This window comes from Rutidosis leptorrhynchoides, chromosome 6 (genome assembly GCF_046630445.1).
Source record: "Rutidosis leptorrhynchoides isolate AG116_Rl617_1_P2 chromosome 6, CSIRO_AGI_Rlap_v1, whole genome shotgun sequence".
NCBI lineage: Eukaryota > Viridiplantae > Streptophyta > Magnoliopsida > Asterales > Asteraceae > Rutidosis > Rutidosis leptorrhynchoides.
The window spans coordinates 350062084-350082564 of record NC_092338.1 but is presented as its reverse complement, the minus strand read 5'-3'; the positions used below and the strand labels follow the sequence as shown (position 1 = coordinate 350082564).

Genomic DNA, 20481 nt, shown 5'->3' with positions numbered 1-20481 from the left:
ACTTACCCACACAATCACCACGTAGCTAGCGATTAGATGAACAACTTTAGAACTCGCACTAAGGCCCGATTCAACCTCTTTCTTCCTTTAATGGAGCTCTCTCACACTAGAACCTCCTCTATCTCTAGGATTTAATGGAAGATGATAAAGTAGATGGAAATGGAGTAATGAGGCTCACCTAAACTGATCTAGGGTCTTAAAGTCATCCACATAGTGAAATTACCAAACTACACCTTTTTAAATATCAAAATACCAAAGCTGGCTCGTCAGGCCATCTAGACGGCGTCCAGATTTCTGGAAGGCGTCCAGCCCTTCAAAACGGGACGACGTCCCACCATGTTGGACGGCGTCCAACTCAACTGATAAAAACTGGATCTTACAACCGATCTGTGGAATTTCAAATAGATCTTGTACCAGGAGCTGCACCAATAGCTCGTGCTCCATATAGACTCGCACCCAGTGAAATGAAGGAACTCCAAAGCCAACTACAAGAACTTTTAGAACATGGTTTCATACGACCAAGTACATCACCATGGGGAGCTCCTGTTTTGTTTCTCAAAAAGAAGGATGGTATATTCAGGTTGTGTATCGACTACCGAGAGTTGAACAAACTTACCATCAAGAACCGTTATCCACTACCGAGAATCGACGACTTATTTGATCAACTACAAGGCTCGTCAGTTTATTCGAAGATTGATTTACGTTATGGGTATCATCAAATGCGGGTGAAGGAGGATGATATTCCGAAGACTGCTTTCAGAACGCGTTATGGTCATTACGAGTTTATGGTTATGCTGTTTGGGTTGACTAATGCACCAACTGTGTTCATGGACCTCATGAACCGAGTGTGTGGGCCATATCTTGACAAGTTTGTCATTCTCTTCATCGATGACATACTTATCTACTCAAAGAATGATCAAGAGCACGAAGAACATTTGAGAAAAGTGCTAGAGTTGTTAAGGAAAGAAAAACTATACGCTAAATTTTCAAAGTGTGCATTTTGGTTAGAAGAAGTTCAATTCCTCGGTCACATAGTGAACAAAGAAGGTATTCAGGTGGATCCGGCGAAGATTGAAACTGTTGAAAAATGGGAAACCCCGAAAACTCCGAAACATATACGCCAATTTTTAGGACTAGCTGGTTACTACAGAAGATTCATCCAAGATTTTTCCAAAATAGCAAAACCCTTGACTGCATTAACGTATAAAGGGAGGAAATTCGAATGGAAGGATGAGCAGGAGAAAGCGTTTCAATTGTTGAAGAAAAAGTTAACTACGGCACCTATATTGTCATTGCCTAAAGGGAATGATGATTTTGTGATATATTGTGACGCCTCAAAGCAAGGTCTCGGTTGTGTATTAATGCAACGAACGAAGGTAATTGCTTATGCGTCTAGTCAATTGAAGATTCACGAGCAGAATTATACGACGCATGATTTGGAATTAGGCGCGGTTGTTTTTGCATTAAAGACTTGGAGGCACAATTTATATGGGGTCAACAGTATTATATATACCGACCACAAAAGTCTTCAACACATATTTAATCAGAAACAACTGAACATGAGGCAGCGTAGATGGATTGAGTTATTGAATGAGTACGATTTCGAGATTAGTTACCACCCGGGGAAGGCGAATGTGGTAGCTGACGCTTTGAGTAGAAAGGACAGAGAACCTATACGGGTAAAAGCTATGAATATAATTATTCGTACTAACCTTACTACTCAAATAAAGGAGGCGCAACAGGGAGTTGTAAAAGAAGGGAATTTGAAAAATGAAACACCCAAAGGGTCGGAGAAACACCTTAATATTCGGGAAGACAGAACTCGATATAGAGCTGAAAGAATTTGGGTACCAAGGTTTGGAGATGTGAGAGAAAAGGTACTTAAGGAAGCACATAAAATTAGATATTCAATACATCCCGGAGCGGGAAAGATGTACAAAGATCTCAAGAAACACTTTTGGTGGCCGGGTATGAAAGCCGATATTGCTAAATACGTAGGAGAATGTTTGACGAGTTCTAAAGTCAAAGCTGAACATCAGAAACCATCGGGTCTACTTCAACAACCTGAAATCCCAGAATGGAAATGGGAAAACATTACCATGGATTTCATTACTAAATTGCCAAGGACTGCAAGTGGTTATGATACTATTTGGGTAATAGTCGATCGTCTTACCAAATCAGCACACTTTCTGCCAATGAGAGAAGATGATAAAATGGAGAAGTTGGCGCGATTATATTTAAAGGAAGTTGTCTCCAGACATGGAATACCAATCTCTATTATCTCTGATAGGGATGGCAGATTTGTTTCAAGGTTTTGGCAGACACTGCAACAAGCATTGGGGACTCGTCTAGACATGAGTACTGCTTATCATCCACAAACTGATGGGCAAAGTGAAAGGACGATACAGACCCTTGAAGACATGCTACGAGCATGTGTTATCGATTTTGGAAACAGTTGGGATCGACACCTACCGTTAGCAGAATTTTCCTACAACAACAGTTACCATTCGAGTATTGAAATGGCGCTGTTTGAAGCACTTTATGGTAGAAAGTGCATGTCTCCGATTTGTTGGAGTGAAGTGGGGGATAAACAGATTACGGGTCCGGAGATAATACAAGAAACTACCGAGAAAATCATACAAATTCAACAACGATTGAAAATTGCCCAGAGTCGACAAAAGAGCTACGCGGACAGTAAAAGAAAAGATATAGAATTTGAGATTGGAGAAATGGTTATGCTTAAGGTTTCACCTTGGAAAGGCGTTGTTCGATTTGGTAAATGGGGGAAACTAAATCCAAGGTACATTGGACCATTCAAGATTATAGATCGTGTCGGACCTGTAGCTTACCAACTTGAGTTACCTCAACAACTCGCAGTTGTACATAACACTTTCCATGTCTTGAATTTGAAAAAATGTTTTGCTAAAGAAGATCTCACTATTCCATTCGACGAAATCCAAATCAACGAAAAACTTCAATTCATTGAAGAACCCGTCGAAATAATGGATCGTGAGGTTAAAAGACTTAAGCAAAACAAGATACCAATTGTTAAGGTTCAATGGAATGCTCGTAGAGGACCTGAGTTCACCTGGGAGCGTGAAGATTAGATGAAGAAGAAATACCCACACCTATTTCCAGAAGATTCGTTAACACCTTCTACAGCTTAAAATTTCGGGACGAAATTTATTTAACGGGTAGGTACTGTAGTGACCCGAACTTTTCCATGATTATATATTAAATAAAAACTATATTTGCATGATTAAATGTTTCCAACATGTTAAGCAATCAAACTTGTTAAGACTTGATTATTTGAAATGAGTTTCATGTAGACAATTGACCACCCAAGTTGACCGGCGATTCACGAACGTTAAAACTTGTAAAAATTATATGATGATGTATATATATGGGTATATATATAGTTAACATGATATTATGATAAGAAATTATCTCACTAGGTATATTAACAATGAGTTATATACATAAAATGAGACTATTGAATTAAGAAAACTCGAAACGATAAATATAATGATTATCGTTATAACAACGTCTTACTAAATACATATGTATCATATTAAGATATTAATACACCATGTTAACATGTTAACATAACAATTTAACATCTCATTTAAGTGTAATAACAATGGATCAATTACATTTAACAAGATCGTTAACTTAAAGGTTCCGAAACAACACTTACATATAACGACTAACGATGACTTAACGAATCAGTTAAATGTATATACATATAGTGTATTAAGATGTATTAATACACTTTTGGAATACTTCATGACATATATCAAAGTACTTCTACTTAACAAAAATGCTTACAATTACATCCTCATTCATTTTCATCAACAATTCTACTCGTATGCACCCGTATTCGTACTCGTACAATACACAGCTTCTAAGATGTATATACTATTGGTATATACACTCAACCATCAGCTCCTTAGCAGCCCATGTGAGTCATTAAACATGTGGAAACCATCATTTGGCAACTAGCATGAAATATCTCACAAAATTACAAAAAATATTATAAATCATTCATGAATTATTTACATGAAAACAAACTTACACATCCTTTATATCTATCAAAAACACCTACAAACACTTTCATTCTTCAATTTTCTTCATCTAATTAATCTCTCTCAAGTTCTATCTTCAAGTTCTAAGTGTTCTTCATAAATTCATAAATCAAGAATACTATCAAGTTTGCAAGATTACTTCCAAGCTTTCTAATCCAATCCAAGTAATCATCTAAGCTCAAGAAATCTTTCTTATTTATAGTAAGATATCTTTATAATACAAGGTAATACTCATATTCAAATTTTGATTCAATTTCTATAACTATAACTATCTTATTTCGAGTGAAAATCTTACTTGAACTTGTTTTCGTGTCATGATTCTACTTCAAGAACTTTCAATCCATCCAAGAATCCTTTGAAGCTAGATCAATTTTTGTTACTTCCAGTAGGTTTATCTACTAAACTTGAGGTAGTAATGATGTTCATAACATCATTCGATTCACATATATATATATAACTATCTTATTCGAAGATTTAAAATTGTAATTACTAGAACATAGTTTAGTTAATTCTAAACTTGTTCGCAAATAAAGTTAATCCTTCTAACTTGACTTTTAAAATCAACTAAACACATGTTCTATATCTATATTATATGCTAACTTAATGATTTAAAACCTGGAAACACGAAAAACACCGTAAAACCGGACATACGCCGTTGTAGTAACACCGCGGGCTGTTTTGGGTTTGATAATTAAAAACTATGATAAACTTTGATTTAAAAGTTGTTCTTCTGGGAAAATGATTTTTCTTATGAACATGAAACTATATCCAAAAATCATGGTTAAACTCAAAGTGAAAGTATGTTTTTCAAAATGGTCATCAAGATGTCGTTCTTTCGACGGAAATGACTACCTCTTTAAAAAATGACTTGTAACCTGTATTTCCGACTATAAACTTATACTTTTTCTGTTTAGATTCATAAACTTAAGTTCAATATGAAACGATAGCAACTTGAATCACTCAAAACAGATTTGAAACGAAGAAATGACGGGTAAAACAAAATTGGATAAATTTGCTAGTTTTAGCTACGAAAATTTTGTAACAAATCTAGACTAAACATATCCTAACTAATTTATATTGTATTATACATATTTTGAAATCTTGGGATACCATAGACACGTATACAATGTTTTGACATATCATATCGACCCATCTATATATATATATTTCGGAACAACCATAGACACTCTATATGCAGTAATGTTTGAGTTAGCTATACAGGGTTGAGGTTGATTCCAAAATATTATATATACTTTGAGTTGTGATCGAGTCTGAGACTTGTAGACACTGGGTCGTGCATTGATTCGAGATAATACATATTGCTTTATTTATGTACATCTAACTGTGGACAACTAGTTGTAGGTTACTAACGAGGACTGCTGACTTAACAAACTCAAATCATTAAAACGTAATAAAAATGTTGTAAATATATTTTGAACATACTTTGATATATATGTACATATTTGTTATAGGTTCGTGAATCGACCAGTGGCCAAGTCTTATTTCCAACGAAGGAAAAATCTGTGAAAGTGAGTTATAGTCCCACTTTTAAAATCTATTATTTTTGGGATGAGAATACATGCAGTTTTATAAATGTTTTACCAAATAGACACAAGTGATCAAAATTACATTCTATGTTGAATTATCGAACCGAATATGCCCCTTTTTAGCTTGGTAGCCTAAGAATTGGTGTTTATTATAATTGCCACCAATTGACGCGAATCCTAAAGATAGATCTATTTGGCCCAACAAGCCTCATCCGAGTTACGGATGCTTTAGTACTTCGATTTATCATGTCCGATGAGAGTCCCAGAATGATGGGGATATTCTATATGCATCCTGTTAAGGTCGGTTACCAGGTGTTCATCATATGAATGATTTTTATGCAGATTGCATGTTGTTTATGAGAAATGGAAATATGAAATCTTGTGGTCTATTATTATGATTTGATAAATATATAGGTTAAACCTATAACTCACCAACATTTTTGTTGACGTTTAAAACATGTTTATTCTCAGGTGATTATTAAGAGCTTCCGCTGTTGCATGCTAATTTATGGACAAGAGTTGGAGTCAGCATGCTTGTATAATATTGTTTAAAAACTGCATTCGAAGACTTAAATTGATGTGTAATATTATTGTAAACCATTATGTAATAATCGTGTGAAAACGATATATTTTAGATTATCATTATTTGATAATCGTCATAATATTTTTAAACCTTTATCGATAAAATAAAGGTTATGGTTTGTTTTAAAATCGAATGCAGTCTTTGAAAAACGTCTCATATAGAGGTCAAAACCTCGCAACGAAATCAATTAATATGGAACGTTTATAAATCGATATGAACGGGACATTTCATACTATTCTCGTTTTTTGATGATCGAGCATTACAAACTGAAGAAGAACCGACACAAATCTTTGCCTCAACATCGTTGGAACATCCGACAACCTCAACTTCAACAGGAAGCTTATCATCCTCTTTTATCAAGCTCCAACAATACCGATTCTTATTAAAGCTAAATACTAGCTTATGATCTCTCACCCAAGAAGGGAAATTAAACACGAAAACCTTACCATCAATCTTTAATTCAATGGGTTTAATGCTATCATGAGACTTGTTTTGATTGTCATCTTCGCTGAAACTTTCCGAAAGGTGATTCACTTTCTTTAATCTATCTCAAAAATAAAAGTACCAACAAAATAAAACTACTAACAAAGCATAAATGTTTGAATGAGTTACTTTTTAATTATGGATTTAGCTAACAACAACTTTAAAAATTGTTGTTAATACGTTTTAAGATATTGTAAGTTTTGATAATTATCGTAATAAAATTAATTACTCGGTACTAATCGTCATGTACGTTTTGCGCTAAAGGGGCGTCCCGTCGATTTCAATTTTTCATATGAGCCCTGTTCAATCTACAAAAAAATAGGCCTTTTGTATATACAATAATTATGTTAAGTTTTTCATTAGTACTATATATTTTTTGGATTATGGGCTTTTTGGGATTATGAGCCCTGTGCAAGCGCACGTGTTGCACACCCTCAAATCCGCCCTGCTAACTTGGATGTTATCAGCAAAATTATTTAATTTTTTTTATATATTTTTTATTTTTCGGGAATAAAAAATCGATAAGTAATCAAGATAGCACACCAAGATGAGATTGTTGATCGGATCTAAGTAGTCACATCTCACCCACCCACTCTTCTCTATAAGTAATCCTCTCCCCCCTTCATTCCAATTCGTGTCAACCATTTCTATCTCCTCTCCACTCTTTATCTAACCATCTATCTTTACCGGAAACAACCCGACCCGTTTTCCATCGGATCTTCCGTATTTTTACCCACCTCCCAGGTACGCACGTCACTTAACTGATTTACACCTTCACATCCGTTTCCGTTACAACTTCATCGCATTAATATAGTCACTTGATCTGAATCTATTAAAATTAATTACACTTGGATCTAATCTGTAAATATGTTCACGTATAGGAATGTGTGCTTTCACGTATTAATGCTTGGTAGGGCCCACTGCATTTCCGTAGCTGACTCAACTAGTGTCTGAGTATAATAATTCAGTGAAAATTGTAAAATAAAAATTTGGTTTTATTGTTTTATCACATTTTTAATAAATAATGCATAATTTAGTGTTATTTGATAATGATAATTATTATAAACCCTAGGATAAGATCTGGTTTTGCTAGGGTTTTGTGAACCGTAGATCTACTCTTGGATCTAGGATTTTAGTTTTAGATCCAACTTTTTTTTTTTCTTAAATCGAAATCGAATGATTTTATTTGGATCACTCAGTCTCTGCTTCACTGTTAAAAAAAGAAATTGCCACGTGCTTCAGATTTCTAAAGTGAAACTATCAATTAGGTATATATACTTGTATATATCTGTGTATGGTTGTTGAGGTCGATTTAGTGAAATTGAAGTTAGGTGTTATTCAAAGCGACAATAGTCAAATTGTTCGCTTGAATTGATCCGTCGTATATGACTATTTCTGTTGTCGTATTGACTATTTGTGTTGCAAGCAACTAGGGTTGGTAAATAAACAAATACAGATAACTTGGTAGGTAGTTGAATTGCTCTTAATTATGAAATCCACCATCAATTGTTAATTATTATTTTTATTTATTTATATTTTTTCATATTTACCTCACCTAATTCAGTTTCTTAATTTGATCTGTACTAGATCAACATCTTTGTGATCAACTTGCTATAATCCAAATCAATCAATTATTTAGATTTATACAGTTTAAGATCAAATGGCATATCATATCATATGTGTTGTTATAATCCAAATTGATCAAATTTATATGTATACAGTTTAGGATCAAGTTAATTAAATCATTTGAGTTGTGGTTGAGCAGATCAATGGCATCTCACATTGTCGGTTACCCTCGTATGGGACCCAAAAGAGAGTTGAAATTCGCTCTCGAATCATTCTGGGATGGTAAGAGCAGTGCTGAGGATTTGCAGACTGTTGCTGCTGATCTTAGATCATCTATCTGGAAACAGATGGCTGATGCTGGCATCAAGTACATTCCCAGCAACACTTTTTCGTACTACGATCAAGTTCTTGACACCACCACCATGCTCGGTGCGGTCCCACCAAGGTACAACTGGAACGGTGGTGAAATCGGTTTCGACACTTACTTTTCAATGGCCAGAGGAAATGCGTCTGTCCCTGCTATGGAAATGACCAAGTGGTTCGATACCAACTAGTAAGTTCATTACTTGCTTATAAATCTCAACGTTTTAAATGTATAATGTTGTGTTAATAACATGTAATTTAATTGGGTTGATGTGTAACAACTGTTGTGTTTCTTTTGTTTGCAGCCATTTCATTGTCCCAGAGTTGGGCCCTGAAGTTACCTTCTCGTATGCTTCACACAAGGCTGTGAATGAGTACAAGGAGGCTAAAGCTGTATGTGTTTTTGATATGTTTGTTTATAGAATTGGATATATGTGGTATAAACGTGTTATGTTGGATCGTTGATTGTTAATTTTTTTTGGTACTGCAGCTTGGAGTTGATACCGTCCCGGTATTTGTTGGCCCAGTCAGCTACTTGCTGCTATCTAAGCCTGCAAAGGGTGTTGAGAAGACATTTGATCTTCTATCTCTTCTTGACAAGATTCTTCCCATCTACAAGTATGAATCTTTTTTGTCATTCTATCATTTTTGTTTCAAAATATTGTTTTGTTCATATTGAATTTAGCAGTGATATATAGTCTTTTATTAAAAAATAACAAAGAACTAATAATGTTGCAGGGAAGTTATTGCCGAGTTGAAGGAAGCTGGTGCAACATGGATCCAATTCGATGAGGCAACACTTGTGAAGGATCTTGAATCCCACCAATTGCAAGCTTTCACCAAGGCTTACGCTGCACTTGAACCAGCTTGCTCTGGTCTTAATGTTCTTGTTGCCACCTACTTTGCTGATATTCCCGCCAATGCATTCCAAACCCTTACCACCCTTCCCGGAGTTAGCGGTTACACTTTTGATTTGGTTCGCGGTGAGCAGACTCTTGATTTAATCAAGACCAGCTTCCCAGCTGGCAAATACCTGTTCGCTGGTGTTGTTGATGGTAGGAACATTTGGGCTAATGACCTTGCTGGATCCTTTGCTGTTCTTGAGTCCCTCGAGGCCATTGTTGGCAAAGGTATTTATTATAATATTTAGAACTTTTAATTAATTAAACTAGTGTATTTTTGTTGCTACAATTAGTTTAGTTATTTATGATATATATGTGACTTTTGCAGACAAGCTTGTTGTGTCTACGTCTTCATCACTCCAACACACAGCTGTGGATCTTGTGAACGAGACCAAGTTGGACGATGAGATCAAATCGTGGCTCGCATTTGCTGCCCAAAAGGTCGTTGAAGTTGGTGCTTTGGCCAAGGCTCTTGCTGGTCAAAAGGATGAGGTAAAGAGTAAATTTATGTTTCTGTTTGTATATATAGTATATAGTATATAGTATATATAGATATAGATTTGTTTTTAAACAAAATCACAAGGGTAACAATTGATTTTGGGACTATTTATTTACAGGCATTTTTTGCTGCCAATGCTGCTGCTCAGGCATCGAGGAAGTGTTCCCCAAGAGTGAACAATGAATCAGTCCAGAAGGCTGTGAGTCACTTGAGTTCAATTTTTTGGTTTTTAGGTTTGTAAAAAGACCGACCTTTTTTGCATTTACTGATTAAAAGTCTGCTTTTATTGATTTTTCAGGCTGCTGCTTTGAGAGGTTCTGACCACCGTCGTGCAACCAATGTGAGCGCCAGGTTGGACGCCCAACAGAAGAAGCTTAACCTTCCAATCCTCCCGACCACCACCATTGGTTCTTTCCCACAAACCATCGAGCTCAGGAGAGTTCGTCGTGAATACAAGGCTAAAAAGTTAGTTATTTTGAAAATAAATAAACATATGTATTTTTAATTTTTATATAGTCATGAGCTTTCGTTCTCACAAGTTTATCTTTATATAGGATCTCTGAGGAAGAGTACGTTAAGGCCATCAAGGAGGAAATTTTTAAAGTTGTCCAACTTCAAGAAGAACTTGACATTGATGTCCTAGTTCATGGTGAACCAGAGGTACTCGCCTATGCACCATACTATTATTTACCAAATTAAATAAAAAAATTCAAGTCTAATAGGTTTTTTTTTTTTTTTTTTTTTTTTTTGGAAGAGAAACGATATGGTTGAGTACTTTGGTGAGCAATTGTCTGGTTTTGCCTTCACTGCCAACGGATGGGTTCAATCTTACGGTTCTCGATGTGTGAAGCCACCAATCATCTATGGTGATGTCAGCAGACCCAAGGCCATGACTGTCTTCTGGTCCACCATGGCTCAAGAAATGACCAAGCGCCCAATGAAGGGTATGCTCACTGGTCCAGTCACCATTCTCAACTGGTCCTTTGTCCGTAATGACCAACCTAGGTATAATCACTTAAATCATTGATCACTTTTAATACATGTTGAAAAAACGTTTCGAAAAATGACTAATTTAACCTTCCCATATCAGATTTGAAACTTGCTACCAAATTGCTTTGGCAATCAAGGATGAAGTTGAGGATCTTGAAAAGGCCGGAATCACCGTTATCCAAATCGACGAGGCCGCTTTGAGAGAAGGATTACCGTTAAGGAAAACCGAGCACGCGTTCTACTTGGACTGGGCTGTACACTCTTTCAGAATCACCAATGTTGGTGTCCAGGACACCACCCAAATCCACACCCACATGTGCTATTCCAACTTCAATGACATCATCCACTCTATCATCAACATGGACGCTGATGTCATCACCATTGAGAACTCCCGATCCGACGAGAAGCTATTGTCTGTTTTCCGTGAGGGAGTCAAGTATGGTGCTGGAATCGGGCCTGGTGTTTATGATATCCACTCTCCAAGAATACCATCCATGGAGGAGATCCATGATAGAATCAACAAGATGCTTGCAGTTTTGGAGACCAATATTTTGTGGGTCAACCCTGATTGTGGGCTCAAGACCCGAAAGTACAATGAGGTCAAGCCCGCTCTTGAAAACATGGTTACAGCCGCCAAGAAGCTCCGTGCCGCTCTTTCCAGTGCTAAGTGAAGACTATGAGTCAACCGGTCAACGGTGGAGGGGATGATGAGGAGATAATTTTATGTTATAATGATGAAATAACTGTTTGATTAGGTTTTGTATTTGGTTCCATCTTCTTCAGGATGGTATTATGTTTAATCTTGTTTTTGACGCTTTTTTGTTTGTTATTGTTGGAATGTAATCTACTACTTGAGGGCTTTTGCATACCCTTCAAATGAATCAAATTCTAGAGAAGTAATTTTCCTAGTTTGCAAAGAAAAAAAAAACACAAAGAAACACATCCGTTCAATGTTTTTGGATATTGAATATTAATACAACGTATGTGTTATTTTTTTTAATTTTTTTTTTTTTGAACGGCAAATTATATTAAAGAAAAACCCAAATGATACGTATGTGATAATTTTGGTTGTGAAATGAAGAGTGCCCCTTGTATCAATAAATTTTGTATACACGCAATTGAAGATCTGTATGATTTTGTAAAGTACAACATTTTAATGCTATGTTTGGTGTGTAAAATGTCATTGATCATTTGGTCAAAGCAAGGTAGAAAAACTCGGAACTCAGGGAGTTCTCGGCGGAATAATTTTTAGGAGTTCTCGGCGGAACAATTTTTAGGAGTTCTCGGCGAACTGGGGAGGACTCGGTGGTTGACTTTAGTTGACTTTTAATATAAATATATATTTTTGAATAAATATATGTATAAATATTAGACTTTTGAGATAATTTCCGAGATTTGACCGATTTTTATGAGAAGTTGACTGATTTTTCCGAGAAATTGGTCATTGACCGATAAATTACGCGTTGACCGATTTTTTGCCGATTCACAAACGAGTTCTCGCCAAGATTGAGTTTCCGAGTTCTCGCCGATTTTTTTCTGATTTTTGCAACCATGGGTCAAAGCCTATCAATCATGAATCAAATATTATATAGTGAAGTCAAATAGTAGATTTAAATAACAATCCTTGTTCTTGCCGAATCTGGCTAGTATAATTTTTTTTTGCCTTGTTTTCTTCTTCTTGGTTTCAAACAAGAAAGAAAAATGTTTATATAAATGGAAGTCTTCATGCATATCCTTGAACCAAACTCGAAGAATATTGAGTACTTACTTTAAGCTAATTGATCCAACTCATTAATGTCGATCTTCAATCACATTATGGTTGCTTTAGCGATTTTGGTTGTGGCGCTACTTCCAGCTAACGTGACAGCAACAAACTATGCCGTGGGAGATGATAGCGGTTGGACCAACCGTTATGATTATCAAGCTTGGGCTAAAAACAAAGTTTTTAAAGCTGGAGACATGCTAAGTAAACGTTTTCTATCCATTTGCTTTTGTAAACAATTCTATGTTTTAATGCTAACACATTTTTTGATTCTTATGTAACAGCTTTCAACTACCCAAAAGGTGCACATAACGTGTTCATAGTGAATGCTACTTCGTATGCTGATTGCATAATCCCACCGCCAAGTGAAGCGTACACGTCCGGTCATGACATGATAGGGTTAATGGTTCCGGGCCAAATGTGGTTTATTTGTGGTGTAGGGGACCATTGTGCCGAAGATAAACAAAAGCTCGCTATCAATGTTACATATTCATAACACAAAGTTACGAAACATTGTGTGCTAAATTTTCTTGAATTTCAACTTTTAATTGTCCTTGATCAATTGCTTTCAAATAATAATTAAGTACGTTTTGTTATTATTATTATTATTATTTTATATTAGATATATATTATATTATATTATATTATATTAGATTATATTAGATTATATTAGATACAAACTATTTGAGGTGCAATTTTTGGTCGTTCATTCAAGATGAAAACGTCAGCTCACACTAAATTTACAAACCAGTCCCCCTTAACTATCATTCAAGCTACAACTTTATCAAGGGCATAAACCGTCAAATTATTATTTTATTAAAAATCCTTAATCAAACTTCACCAAATTTTTTAGCGGGCTGTATCTTTCCGCTAGCAGAATGTTAAATTTTCCCGACACCACCGTTCAACTTGGAATAATTTTACGAAAACAACGCAACTGACTATACGCAAAACGGTCATTTTTTTAAAAACACTAAACACACCTACATCTAAAACATGGCTTAACACATGAGTCGTTTTAGCCTCTGTAAATACATAACGCTACGTTAACTATGAATGTGCAACCCGGAAGGTCTCGCCGCAACGCGCGGGCCGGTCTAGGTCTCGTTAATATCATAGTTGATAATTGATTCTTAATGATAATAATAGTTGTATCTAATTATTTTGCATATTTTTTTTTAAAAGGCAAGTAAATTTTATTAATAAAAGGAAACAATACACGAAATAAAAACTAGCCAGGAGCTTGACAAAACACACAACAACAAGCAACCGCATAAATAAGACGCACCCACACACACTAAGCTCGAAACTATATAAGACGCACAATCACGAGGACGTTAGCGGTGACACCTCTCGATCGACAAAAGCAAAACTATGTTTCCGAGTCTGATGACGCATAAGAAGAGCAGCATGAGCAGCAACCAATATCCTCATCCGAGTCATTCATCACATTCTCGATAAAGTATCTTTCGTGCCACCGAAAATTGTCTCGAAGACGGTTACATTTCATATTACACCTACCCCGCACATATTTAATAAAATGACTTTTGATCAAAGGAGGGACTTTTTTCTTTTTAACCCGAAAACGAGCAACCGCGGTATAAGCTAGACAATCAAATTTTTCTGGGCTAGGGTCACCCACGTCTCTTTCGTCTGAGCCCAGGTCCAGCCCATTTAGGGCCTGATTGTTCATATCAAACACACCATAATGGTCTGGCCCAATTAGAGTTTCTGGCCCATTTTAGTTTTGAAACCCTCTTGAATGGGAAATCTGTGACGACCCGGAAATTTTCGACCAAATTTAAACTTTATCTTTATATTATTCTGACACGATAAGCAAAGTTTGTCAAGTTGAATCTCAAGAATTTTAAACTATATTCATACATTCATTTAACCTCGACCAAGTTCTGACGATTCACGAACCATTAATTAAATGGATATGATTATATATATGTGTACATATTATAACCTGAAATGTTAACAAAGTATTTAAATGAATAATACTTTACATGAACATGTTTGTTCAATATATTTATCGCTAGAATTATAAGATAATATCAAATGATTAAGTTATCTGACACATTGTGATATGATTACAGGTCTCTGTTATGAGGTCCACTATGATTTGAGAAATCTATTCTTTTTAATGATATTCGGAATAAATGGTAAAGTGATCTACATGTAAGAACAAAGTGTCAATTAGTGAGAACTAGACAAAAGATAGTGGAGATTCCTGCTTAATTTTCAAAGTATGCTTTACAATAATTTACTTGTGACTTTTGATACGGTAATTATTAGCTTTCATATTATTTAATGCGAAAGTGAAATTATGGAATATAGATAACTTAGACTATAGATATCGACAAGTTAAATAAATCGACATTTTACATTAAGATGATTCCATATGTCTATTAAACCTTTGGACTTTATCCCACGCTTCATCAACAAACTGTAATTTAAACATTTGAAATCTATTGCATATATATATATAATTTTTACTTTTCTAAAATGTTTTATGATATAACGATTTCCATTATTTTAACCTTTTAACAAAAATGAGTCATAAATATTTATATTTCAAAATAAAAGTATATATACATATTTTGCAATGTAATAAGATTTAATATTAATTTAACTATAAATCGTTTATTTAAAATAACACTATTATGTATATATATGTATATGTATATATAACGAGACGTTGATTTAAAGAAGCAAATGATCAAAACACTCAAATGAATAAGTTACACTTTGAGTGGGATAGTTTTTCTTTAATTTAAGTCTAGTTATTGTTAAAGGTACGTGTCGCGAAACGTAAAGTACAAGTTTTCTAAGCGTACGAAAGGACGTTCGAAAAACCAGAACCGGTACGTAAGTCGAGCGTCAACGTACAATTCATATGTGCTAAAATTACAAATCAACTATGCACGAGAATATAATATAATATTTAATTAATTCTAAAGATTTAATATATTATATATTAAATATATATTTATAATATTTCAGGTAACCATAGGAATTGCGAAGGTGGGATGGAATTGTGTCTCATGCACTCGCATGAGCTCTCTACACAATTCTCATGCAAGTGCATGGGGGGTTAGGTGAGAGATATGTCCTTAAATTCGATCGGTTTGCTGTGTTCATTCATTCACAAAATTCGTTTCTCTCTATCATTTTTTTTGGGTAAGAGTTTTTACCCTATCCCACTCAAAATTCGTTTCTCTCTATCATTCTATATATGTATTTATATTATTATTATTATTATTATTATTATTATTATTATTATTATTATTATTATTAATATTATTATTAGTACTATACATAAAATACTACGACGAGGTCATGAGCAAATTATTTTCAAAGACGGGTTTTTCGAGTGGGATAGGGCTAAGGAAATTATGGGTTATAGCTATGGAGGTTATGGGTATAGTTCGTGGGTATACTCGTGAGGCCAATCTAGTGTTTATCATCTCCGTTGCGTCTACGTACTTTCCTGCAATATTGAATCTCAATATTGATACGTGAGCACTCATAACTTAACTTTTGTATATTAATAGTGTATCCCTGACTAGTGCTCGAGTATATAGGATTATGCATGCTTGTACGTTTGATATTGTCGTTAGATAGGTTATGTTGAATCCTAAATTAGATACACATGCTACTGAGATAAGGTATATGATATGCATGTCGTTGAAAAGCTATCGAAAAATTAAGAACTTTTCATTTAGAACTCGTGTGAATTCGATGAACGGATAAAAAGATATAGTCAACTGAATTATTATTAAGTTTAGTATTATTGTTAAAATGATTATTATTACTATCGTCGTTATTATCGTCGTTATTAGTATTACTTAATTATTATTATTATTATTATTATTATTATTATTATTATTATTATTATTATTATTATTATTATTATTATTATTATTATTATTATTATTATTATTATCATTATCATTTTTAATAGAAATATGGTTGTTATCATAAAATATCATTATTATTATCATTTTCGTAGTATTATCATTAAGAATTATCATTTTTTTGGAATTATTATTTTCATATAAAATATTATTACAGTTAATATTAAAGCGTATCATTATTATTAAAAATTATCATTTTGAATAGAAGTAATATTTAAAATATTATTATTATTGTTATCGTTAATATTAAAAATAGTTATTGTTATAATTTTCAGGTTTGTTAGAAAATAATATTTTAAATCTTGAAAACTTATATTTTCATTTTATTAGTATTATTGATAATAATAATATTGTTATCAATATTATTATCATTAACATGACTATAATATTTTTATCATATATAAATTTTAAATATAAATTTTTATTAACAAATGACTTTTATTAATTACTCTAATAAGATCTGATAGATATATTTAAATATATAAAATGACTATATTTATGATATACAATTTTTGGAAATCATTTTGGTCAAGTTGACTTTTGTTGACTTTTGCATGATAATCTCGAGCATTAGGATTGTGATACACTATGATCTGACCTAAATTGTTAGATAAATATTGACCAACATATGAATATATATACTTAGTATAGGTTCGTGAATCCGAGGTCAACCTTGCACTTGTTCAATGACGTCATATGTATTTTTACTACAAAATACAGTACTCTGAGTTTCATTTGCTCCCTTTTTAAATGCTTTTGCAATATATATTTTTGGGACTGAGAATACATGCGCTGCTTTTATAAATGTTTTACGAAATAGACACAAGTAATCGAAACTACATTCTATGGTTGGATTATCGAAATCGAATATCACCCCTTTAGCTTGGTAACCTAAGAATTAGGGAACATTACCTCTAATTGACGCGAATCCTAAAGATAGATCTATGGGCCTAACAAACCCCATCCGAGGTACGGATGCTTTAGTACTTCGATTTTATACAGATGAGAGGATTCTGTTATACAGACGAGAGGATTCTGTTTTGGGGATATTCTATATGCATCTTGTTAATGTCGGTTACCAGGTGTTCACCATATGAATGATTTTACCTTAATGCAAACCAGAGGATTCTGCTTGAGAATTATGTTTATGATAAAAATAAAAATCTTGTGGTCTATTATATTATGCAGACGAGAGGATTCTGCTATTGGTATTATGTTTAATAAAAATCTTGTGGTTTATTAAAATAATGGAAATGAATGATTATGATAAACTAATGAACTCACCAACCTTTTGGATAACACTTGAAAGCATGTTTATTCTCAGGTTTGAAAGAAATCTTTCGCTGTGCATTTGCTCATTTTAAAGATATTACTTGGAGTCATTCATGGCATATTTCAAAAGACGTTGCATTCAAGTCATTGAGTTCAGTAAAGAATATGATTAAGTAAATGACAGATTAGATCATTTATAGATGGATATTACGAAATGGTATGCATGCCTGTCAACTTTTGATGTAATGAAAGTTTGTCTTTTAAAACGAATGAAATGTTTGAAAAATGTATCATATAGAAGTCAAATACCTTGCGATGTAATCATATGTTATTGTATTCATTCTTATGAATTAGGACGCGTCTTTACATGTGGTATCAGAGAGGTGGTCTTAGCGAACCAGGTCTGCATTAGTGTGTCTAACTGAAAAGTCGTTAGGATGCATTAGTGAGTCTGGACTTCGACCGTGTCTGCATGTCAAAAGTTTTGCTTATCATTATTGTGTCAAAAATCATCTACTTATCATCCTTAGGAAAAATTACCTACGCATTATTCTTAGTCTAGACACATCTTATTGCATTGATTACATGAATAGTGTATAGACAAAATTCATATCTTAGCGTATCTGCTAATTCATATCTTATCGTATCTATTACTGTAAACTTTGCCTGACATATTCCGTAAATTCCTCCGTAATCTACGAAATCTTTTGCTCTATATATATAGATATTCTATGTAATTAGAATACCACCTGATAGCCGGAAAATTATTTCATATCGAAAAATCCTTTATTCAATCGTACAAAATGGAATTCGTCATTAGTTCAAGTCACTCGGATTCCGAAATGGAATCCCATTCAAGCTCCGAAAGCAGTGTGACTGGAACGGATCAACCAATCAGCCATCATCTATTCTGGATGAATTGGAAATGAGTTCGTAGCCTCCTCAATCATTAGAGACAAGAAGAAGGTGATCCTTTTCATCCACCACATTGTCCTCTTGACGAAGAACCTGAAGCACTTACCGGTGAACCTGCCCGAAATACCATTTTCTCTCTCATTTCCAAAGTATCTTGTCACGATTATATACTACATCAAATTCTAGATTTTATTTATCCGCTCGTCCGAACTGACAATCACCCCGGTGTAATAGAAGAAGTCAACGAACTTCGCACTCGGATAATGGCTTTGGAGAACATGGTGCAAAGGTTACAAACACCAGCAGAAGCACCAGCAGCATAACCAGTACCACCATCATCAACTCCAACAGTACCATTACCACCTCCAACCACAACCGTGTCGTAAACCTCAACTTCACAATCTGTCCCACGAGCATCAACGTCATACGCCCTATAGATAACAAGGAAGGCCAACAACAACAAACGATGAAGTATTAATTCATAACTTCATCGGAGAAATATTCTATGGTGATTATGTAATCTCTAAAATTTTAGAGATTACTTATTCTAGACCTAACCATAAATCAGATGAGTGAACCAAAATGATAGAAAGAAGAGTAGAAACCCTGACAAGAATGATGCATGATTTACAAGCTAGACTTGTTTTACCAACAGCATCAACAGTACCGTCAGCATCATCAGCACTAGCAGTACCCGTAACATCACAAACTCCGTCAGTTCAAGAATCACCGTGGACATCATTACGAATCAACAACGAGTATATTGTATCAATGAGTTATGAAGTATTAACTCATTCCCTCTGAAGAAATTATATGTATATTTTATATATATATATATATATATATATATATATATATATATATATATATATATATATATATATATATATATATATTGAGATCAAAGTAAATCTTTCCGTACTAAGCTATTATGTGTGAATCTTAACTACTCGGTTTACGTCCTTCGTCAGCAACTTAACCATCGTTAACTACAATCTCTGTTTTAATTCAATGAATTCCATCTCATAATAAAACAAGTGTATTAATCAAATATATGTTTGATTTTTCACTTTCATCATCGATGTACTCTAAACTTTTCAAATAACATCATTCGTACCTTGCGAAGTTCACAAGAATATCACAAAAACCAACATCATGCATCAACAAATAACAAAGTATTGATTCAAAATTTCAATAAGAAATACTTATGTGATTTCTAAAGCTTTAGGGATTACTCAATTCTAGTTTCAACCGTAAATCAAATGAGTTTAATATTAACTCATTAAATCTATTTTACATCTGAAGAAAATATACACATATATATTTTTATAAAGACTGTAATAAAATTCTTCGGTACAAAATATTAATTGTGAATATTTTTTTAACGGGTAGGTAATACCCGAGAGATATATAAATTCACAATTAATATGCTACATTCTTCGAATCTGATTTAGCAATCATCAACTATACTCACTATTTTCATAACAATATACATTCTTTCATAGAAATCAAAACAACCATACTCATTGAAATTCAATTATATATTCTGATTTTGAAATCGCAGAATTCAATTCAAGATATAACCGATATCATT

General features: G+C 33.9%; 2 protein-coding genes across 2 annotated transcripts; both read left to right on the top strand.

Annotated features, from left to right (window-relative positions):
- Positions 1–7284: 7284 nt before the first annotated feature.
- LOC139852824 (5-methyltetrahydropteroyltriglutamate--homocysteine methyltransferase) lies at positions 7285–11866 on the top strand. Its single transcript, XM_071842162.1, has 11 exons — positions 7285–7442; positions 8464–8817; positions 8933–9020; positions 9118–9245; positions 9366–9757; positions 9858–10021; positions 10147–10227; positions 10327–10493; positions 10583–10688; positions 10783–11033; positions 11119–11866. The coding sequence occupies exons 2-11, from the start codon at positions 8468–8470 to the stop codon at positions 11687–11689; spliced, it is 2298 nt and encodes a 765-aa protein (XP_071698263.1). The 5' UTR covers positions 7285–7442; positions 8464–8467; the 3' UTR covers positions 11690–11866.
- A 967-nt stretch (positions 11867–12833) lies between these two features.
- On the top strand, positions 12834–13276 carry LOC139854785 (blue copper protein-like). Its single transcript, XM_071844068.1, has 2 exons — positions 12834–12984; positions 13065–13276. The coding sequence occupies exons 1-2, from the start codon at positions 12834–12836 to the stop codon at positions 13274–13276; spliced, it is 363 nt and encodes a 120-aa protein (XP_071700169.1).
- Positions 13277–20481: the final 7205 nt, after the last annotated feature.

Coding starts and splice junctions, on each gene's coding strand:
- LOC139852824 (XM_071842162.1), top strand. CDS start 8,468: ATGGCATCTCACATTGTCGGTTACCCTCGTATGGGACCCAAAAGAGAG. Junction 9,246..9,365: donor AAGATTCTTCCCATCTACAA/GTATGAATCTTT, acceptor ATAATGTTGCAG/GGAAGTTATTGCCGAGTTGA. Junction 10,494..10,582: donor CGTGAATACAAGGCTAAAAA/GTTAGTTATTTT, acceptor ATCTTTATATAG/GATCTCTGAGGAAGAGTACG.
- LOC139854785 (XM_071844068.1), top strand. CDS start 12,834: ATGGTTGCTTTAGCGATTTTGGTTGTGGCGCTACTTCCAGCTAACGTG. Junction 12,985..13,064: donor TAAAGCTGGAGACATGCTAA/GTAAACGTTTTC, acceptor CTTATGTAACAG/CTTTCAACTACCCAAAAGGT.